Below are 8,150 nucleotides of genomic sequence, written 5' to 3' on the forward strand. Positions count from 1 at the left end.
CCCCCCCCCCCCCCCGAACCAGACCTCTAGCCAGAGTCTCCCTAGCACTGGGGAAGGGGAAGGAGGGAAGCCCCAAGTGGGGTGTTTCTTCCTCTCTCCCTGTGCCCAGAGCTCATCCCCCTGGCCAGCTGAGGAGTGGGCCTAGCTGTGAAGCCTGTCCTTCCCCCCAACCCCAGCCAGGGTTTCCCCCACAAAGGGGGAAGGGGAGAGGGGGGTAAGCCCACAGCAGGGTGCCTCTTCCCCTGTCTCCCCATGCCCAGAGCCAAACCCCTGAGCCATGCCACCTCCTCAGTCTGGGCTGGCTAAGAAGGGGGTGAGGGGGAAAACCCTCCCCTCCACCTGGCACTGGACACCCAGCTGGGGTCTCCCTGGTGTTGGGGAAGGGGGGAGAGGGGAACCCCCAGTGGGACAGTTCTCCTCCCCGCCACCACACCCAGAGCCAGGAGCTGAGCTGATCACCCGGCCATGCCTCCTTCTTGGCCAGCAGGCCAGCAGAGGAGGGTGTGGGGGGGGGGAGGGAATGGTGCCCCCACCCAGCTCTGGACCCCCAGCTGGGTTGTGCCCAGCACGGCAGGTGGGAAGCCCATAATGGGGGCTGTTTCCCACCCTACTACCTCCTCAGCTGGCCCACTGGCTGGGGAGGGGGCATGGCCAGGTGATTGCTCTGGCTTCTGGCTCAGCTGGGACTATGGGCTTCCCTGCAGTCAGAAGCCAGGCCAGCCACCCAGTGATACTTGCTCCCCAGCCAGCAGGCTGGCTGAGAAGGGGATTGGGAGGAAAAATGGCATCCTCTTCCCCCTCCCTCTCCCACCCCCATTCCAGACCCCTGCTGCCATCCCAGGAGCTGTCAAGTGAGCACAACCCCTAGTGCCGCCACTTCACTGGAGCCGGCTCAGGGGGTCAGAGAATTGGCTGCCTGGCACCTCCTGGGCAGCACTGCAGCTGGGGGCCGGGCCCCGCCACCCCTCCCAGATAGGGCAGGAGTTGGAGGGGGAAAATTCCCACCCCGTGCCCAGCAGAGGGAGGAAGCTGGCAGTGGGGGCTTTACTCCCCTGCCCCAGCTGGGAGCTAGGTCTATTCCCTGGTCAAGAAGTGGGGAGGTGTAGAAATCCACCCTGCTCCTGGCTGCTGGGGATGGAAAAGTCCCTGTTGGCAGCTGGGGGTGGGATCAGCCGTGCTCCATTGGAGCAGAGAGCACAGCTTAGGGCTGCAAAGCATGGTGGGGGACTCGGATTTAACTTAAACCAGGAAGGGGTCTGGGACAGAAGTTCCATAAACTAGTTTGACCCAAATCAGTTAGGTCTGATAAAACCTGGTTGAATGTAGTATCTTATAAATCAGTTTCAAAATGGCCAAAACTGATTTGTGTACTGAGCTTATGTTCTGTTACAGGTTTAAACCAGTTTCTGATTACTTAAACTGGTTTATGTGTAACTTCTGTCCCTAGCCTATATGTACATGGAGGCTGTTAAAATAGGACCACTGTATTTCCTGAAACTCAAAACAGGATATTTCATTCCCCAGCCCCATTTTCCACACTCTGCCAGGACGTGTTTAAAACGGGTCTGTCCTGGTGAAAACAAGACAAATGGTCACCCTATCTTTAAAGAGCGTTCAATCCTCTGTATCCAATAAAAATGAGGCTTTAATAATGCCAGAGGCCTTAAAGGGCACCTGCACCATGAAGTTCAGTAGATACTTGTAACCTACAGAACACTGCACAACTATTCTGAGCTCTGCATGTTTTTGCTGGCTGCTCCTCAAGCAGGACTGATTGACTGCCCGGGCTACCGGAAACCAACTGTTATTCCTGTCTCACCCTCTAAAGTAGATTGCCAAAAATCCCAAAGTTGGAAAAAGCCATTAGAGACAGGAACAAGCCAAACCCCGAGCAGGGAGTTAGAGCAACCTCAGTCTCAGGAAAGCAAGCAGCCAGAAAGAAGAAACATTTCCAGAGGTCTTTGATGCAAATCCTTTGAGTTTGCACATCTGTTTGGTTAAGTGTTTCAGTTTCATTTCTGTTCTGTGCTGCTTTGACCTTATCAAATATTCTACTGGAGGCAAATATCATTAGGTGCTCCTTAAAGCCAACAGAAGGAAAGGAATTCCACTGTCAGAGCAGAACCAGTTTGCTCTAACACAATCTGATCCAACTTCTCAGCACGTACTGGTCATGGAAGCTAAAACAAAGCTCCATGGCACTAAATGCCATATCCTCAGTTGGATTTATTTATTTGATTTTATATGCCACCCTTCCCAACAAAAGTGCAGAGTGGCTTACAATAACAAAATAACTTATAAAACCAGACAGTGACCAGATGTAAGCCATTGGGAGCTGCTGGGAATATAACAGGATATAAATCATTGGGAACTACTGACTACAATGAAATGGACCTGATTTGCCGTAAAGGAGGAGATGGTCCTAGGATTTTAATAACTTTGCAAAATATACCAGACACACGGCCACTAATTGCACTTTGGTGAAAATTTGCAAGTTTTTACAGGAAAAATTCTAAACTGTAAAAAAAAAAAAAAAAAGGCTAGTTTTTTTGTGAAAAAAAATCTTTTAATTACCAGAACTTGAATTTTTTAGGTTTTGTAAGCTAGATTGTATCAACTCCCCATCCTCAGAAAGCTCTGCCTCACAAATAACAGAGCAAGGAAAGTGCTCCCTTAGCACAGATGAGACTGTGCAGTGAATGAGGTTGTCGTAGGTAGGACCCTGCCTCATTTGTTACAGTAGGTGGAAGTTGTGCCACAAATGAGGCTCTGGTCCAGAGGAACAGAAGGATTGTATCCTGGGCCGCCTCTACACATTACATTTATGCCTCAATTAAAGTGTAAATCATGACATAAATAGGAAGGGTGCTACATGTGCACTCACTTCAAGGCACCATAAAGTGGGAAATGAGACAAAAAATGTTCCACATATAATACAGAACAATTTCATGCCTGGTTTGTATGGCACCTTGTAAGAGGGGGCCTTCTCGGGGCTGATTTTTACTGGCCCCACACTGGGCCCCAGAATCCTCCCTATCAGGACCCCTCCATTCAGGCAGCCTACCCCACCCTCATTCAGGGCTGCTTTGCTCCCTAAAGCTCTTTCCCCTCTGGCCACACAAGCCCTGGCCTCACCTCCAAGGCCAGTCAGGAACCCCAGGCCTTCCAAATTCTGGGCATCCCTCCCCATGGGCCTCTGGCCCTTTTGACCGCTCTGGTCCTGGCCCCAGCCCAGGCCAGTCAAGGGTTGTCTCCGTCAAGCCTCTGAGCCTCTAGCCCCACTCTCACTCCTGGGGTCTACCTTCTGGCCCTTACTCAGGGTTAACCCACCTAGTTGTGGGAGCTGGGGTTAAGGCACCCTGACCCACCTTTCACCAGGGTGGTAACTGGCCTGGCATTTCCTGGGGGCTCCTGCGCTACTGAGAGCCCCACCAGGCCACCCACTCCTGGCAGGGTGCAGTTTTAGGTCATGCCCAGGACTAGGATCCTCCAGACCACCCCCCACAGCTCCTCCCTTACCTCCAGGTTGTTCCTAGAAGTCTCACAGCCAGGCAATGTTGCTGCCAGCAGTGAACTGCCCTGTTTATATGGGCAGCCAGAGCTCTAAAATGGCCGCCGCAATTAAGCACCTGCTGGCTGCTTGGCCCCAGGTCTTAAAGTGGCAGGCACCAACAGTGTCCTGCCACACACCTAAATTTAACATGTGACTGGGGCCAACAATCAGCTGACTGCTGATCCCAGGGCCCAGATTGCACCAGGGTGCGGAACGGCCCTGACGACTGACAATCAGCTGATTGTCAGACCTGGGTGAAGGGGGAGCCAAAGGGCATCCCCCACCAGGGACTTCTGACCTGCACCTGGCAGCTCTGGCAGGGCTTCTGGACATGGGGGACCCAAGGGCTTCCCCCACTTGGGACTTCAAACCCTGTGCCTAGCAGTCTAGCGACAGCTGTCAGGCACAGGGTTTTAACAATCAGCTGATAGTGAGCACCAGCCCAGGCAGCACCAGGTCTCACTGTCTGCCCTTCCTAGCTGACTGTCTGCTCTAACAGTCCTGGGTGAACCAGACCTGGGACTGCCCAGCCAGAGCTGACAATCATCCAATTGTCCACTCTGTGTGTGAGGTTTTGGCACCTGGCTTTCAATTTGCCACTGCAGGGGGAGCCCATAATTATTATGATGCAATTTGGATCTGACCCCCAATCCCAAAATTGTGCCTCCTGCCATGCATGTGTAGAACGGCAGGAGGCATGACTGGTGGGAATGGAGGGCCCATTGTGCCATTAAATAAGTGTATGCCAGTGGCTTTGGTGATTGCAACTTGATACCCCCCTGAAGAACTAGATTTTATGCCAGCCTCTGCCACTGAACTCCCATGTGCCAATGGAGAAAAATTAAACATAACATTTTCATAGTGGATCACTGAAAGTGTTTCTTACTTTTTGGGTGCCCAAAGGAAAACAACTGGAGTTAGAATTGCAGCCCTGAGAGGTGAGCACTCGCAACTGAAATCAATGGGAACCCTGAATCAGACACACATAGATACAGAAATCCTAAGTATTCTGGCAAATTAGGACCCAAGTGACTAAAATTAGGCACCCAAAATTAGTGTATGTATTTAACAGTTTTGGCCTTCAGTTTCTGTGCCTCAGTTCCCTATATGTAAAATGGGCATATTACTTTCACTTCACCTCACAGATGAGTTGCAATTGTTAGGTTCCTGACATTTGTATAGTAATGGGATATTACAGTGCTGAGCATCATTAAAAACACCCAAGAGGTAACTGTTATTTTTGTATTCAGGGATTTTTGGTACATGACTAATGAGGCTAAAAGCCATGCACTGAATGATGAGGACAAAAAAGAAATACTGAATAGCTACCTATTCAGTGAGCACTGTCCACCCTGTGCATTGAATGAATCGGAGAGCCTATGGAAAAAATTGTATGTGAGGATGTAATTTAAGACTATCATGACACATACATACAAGGAAGCCTAGTTAACATTGCACAGGCAAAATTAACATTGCATATCCTAAGATCTGAATGCTTGAATACATGCTTAACATCCTTTTATTGTAGTAAATGTTCTTTTCTGTAGTAAAATCAGTGACAGTAACATAACAAACAGGTCTCTACCTCTTTCACACTGAGGGCCAGTGAATCCATACACACAAGCACAGCGGTTTGGTCCAATGCACCGACCTCCATTCTGGCAGCCATTTTCACAGATAGCTGTTCAGAAACATAAATACGGGCAAAATTACAAGAGAGAAATAAAAACACACACAAACACTAGAAGAAACATAGGGAAGTCATGGAATTTGGAGCACCCTTTATAGTTCATGGGTCTTCCCCATTTACTTATCCCCCAAAAAAAAGCCACTGTGTTTGTTTTTCCCCAGCAAGGCCACCCTGAATTCTTCTTGCTTGCGCATGATTTCTTTTATAAATGGGCAGAAGAATGACAGCACAGCTGACTGAGAGGCTTCAGTTAACACTGGGATCCAAAACAAGAGTGACCACCTGTGTACCAGACCGGCTGCTCCGAATGGAAACTCTTGACTCCTGAAGAAAAGCTCTGGGAAACACCTGCACTCTCTGGAGGTGTCCCTTCAGACTGCCCTCCCTGCTTGCAGGCAGTACTGGAAGTTTTACAACTTTATTGTGGAAGAAAAAAAAATAAAGCTTTACAAGTACCACTTGTATTTAGTTGGGGGGTGGGAACCACAAGGCCAAATTGGTATGAGCTATCATCGTAAAAGAGTCAAACTACCACCATTTGAATGCTTGGAAAAAGGTTGTCCTGGGACGCTACAATTTTGAGATGCCTTGGTACGTCGGGCATAAAACAGCCCTTTTCTTGAACAATCGCATTCCCACACATCAAGTAAGCTAGAAAAACACTGTCCCTCCCCCTGCAGCCCTCCTGGTGGCTCCGTGTGCCAGAGCTTGGGTCGAAGTCCCAGTAGTTTGCATTGCAAAGAAAACCAACCATGTTCAGGAATGACAGGTCTCTGGATTCCAGGAGCTCCTGCTACAAAATTTACAGTTTGGGCGTAGGGAGGAAAGGGGGATTACACATTTTGGATCACCGCAGATTAAAGGGCTATTTGCAGGGAGGAGGTGACTCCCAATGCTTACTGGTGCTAACCCTGTTTTATATCCTATGAGAAGTGTAAGAGGAAGGGACAGCCTATTGTTGGATTCTTAAAGTTAAAGACGGTAAAGAAAAAAATTGGGGAGAACTGGAGCTTGCCTCCAACCATAGCTCACTGCAACTTGCAAAAGCATCGCTGAGTCCCGAAGTAGGCAAATACCATCTCCTTTCAATTGTTAGTGCCACATCATTGATAAAGTCCCAGAGCTGCATGGAGGGTGACATGTCAGGAGCACTCAACCTAAGCATGTTTTAAAAGCAGATGTTGAAGAGGCCAAATGATCACAGATAGCTGAGAGGGTAAAGGTCAATGGATAGCCAATATTTTCTTAAAGCCCAAATTATAGTTCACAGGAGTCATATTAAAGCCCCAGGAACCACAGTGAAAGTCTCTTTTGAACAAAAGATATTCCAAGTGCTCCAAGGGAAATGACTTAGTCATGATGTGGTAAAATCAACCACATATTGAAGAAATGCATGTAACGGAGAGAACTGGAATCCACAGGGTGCAACTATTCTTCCTTCTTACAGAGCTAATACTGCAACATGGAGTCTAAAGTGGTCACTATGTACAGGAGCAGATAACCAAAGGTAAAGACGTGAGTGTGAAGTTCATGAAATGATTAAGAAGATTTTCCCTTAGGTGTTTGATTCTGCAGAAAGGTATGGCTTTTGTCAGACTAAGTTTCAGTGGATTTCCTAATAACCCTAGCTGTGAGAGCTGTGTGGCATTTGTTTATGTACTATAAAGGCCTGGACTCACTGCTATCCCGGACTGATGGGGTCACAGCTATGGTGCTAGCTCACACAGTGCCCCTACTGAGGTTTCTAGGATTGATAACAATGTTAATCAGTTCCCACTTGCACCACCTAGAAGAGCCAGGCCAAGTGCAGTGCGATTACCCTAGCCAAGGGGCATCTTGAGTGCAGAACTGTTTAGAACCACAGCCAAGGACAGTCAGATCTCTGTGTATGATCCATATTCATTGTGACAGTGTAGTCGCATTGAATGCTGGTGCTTAAACACTGGAAGTTGAGAGCAGCTAGAACAGAAGCAAGCAAAATACGGCCCATGGGCTGAATCTGGCCCGCCAAGTACTTTCATCTGGCCCACGGCACTCCCCAACAGATTGCACCCAGCCCAGCCCTTCTGCCCACGAGAGTGGGAGCAAGGTGTCCACATGTACATATAGCTCCAAACATACCCTATGGTGCCTCACTCCCACCCCTGTAGCAGGAACGGTGCAGCCTGGCCAGCAGCAGCTTCCAGGTGGGGCTCCTGCTGGCACTGCTACAACCCCCAGGGACCTGCTCCGCTTCCCCGGTCTTCTGCTTGCTCTGCGCAGCAGGTAGGGAAGTGGCGTGAGCGAGGCTGCAGCTGGGAGGGAGTATGGGGCTTCATGCCCAGGGAGACGGCGGCAGTGCAGTGACAGGCTGGGCAGCATGTGCGTGTAAGAGAGGGTGGGAGGTGTGGGGACCTCCCCACACCGTCCCATGGCACGCAGCCCCAGCAGGAGGTGGCAGCAGCAGGTGGAGCGCTCAGGGCACAGGTGCCCAGTGGGGCACGGCTCTGGCTGGCGCTGCACATCATAGCAAGGGGCTCAGCCTTCACCAGGCCATCTGTATCGCCAGTGCTCCCCGCCACTCATGTGCAGCCCCCACACTCACCGGGCATGGGAGAGAAGCCCCAGGCACCGGAGCAAGCTGCCTTCCCCACTAGGGCTTCACAGCCCAGGCATCTTCCCCGAGGGCGCAGGGAAGGCAGCTGGCTCCAGTGCCTAGGACTTCTCTCCTGTGCCTGGTGAGTACAGGGGCTGCACATGAGTGATGGGGAGTGGCAGCTAAACAGACAGCCCGGGAAAGGCTGAGCCCCTCACTGCCATGTGCAGCGCTGGCAAGACACATGCCCCGCTGAACACCTGTGCCCTGAGTGCCGATTGCCCCACCTGCTGCTGCTGCGCCATGGGGGAGTAGGTGTGGGGGGGTCCCCA

The 8,150-nt window shown here is 50.5% G+C and overlaps 1 protein-coding gene across 2 annotated transcripts in view; it reads right to left on the reverse strand.

Annotated features, from left to right (window-relative positions):
* The window catches only part of FBN3 (fibrillin 3), a 295,809-nt gene that overhangs the window by 222,733 nt on the left and 64,926 nt on the right, over window positions 1-8,150 (reverse strand). For both annotated transcript variants that reach the window (XM_019513191.1, XM_019513193.1), the window contains exon 6: window positions 5,139-5,234. In XM_019513191.1, the coding sequence (XP_019368736.1) occupies window positions 5,139-5,234 (96 nt within the window). The remainder of the gene's footprint in view (window positions 1-5,138; window positions 5,235-8,150) is intronic.

Source organism: Gavialis gangeticus, unplaced genomic scaffold, assembly GCF_001723915.1.
Source record: "Gavialis gangeticus isolate Ggan-Ray unplaced genomic scaffold, GavGan_comp1, whole genome shotgun sequence".
NCBI classification, from domain to species: domain Eukaryota; kingdom Metazoa; phylum Chordata; order Crocodylia; family Gavialidae; genus Gavialis; species Gavialis gangeticus.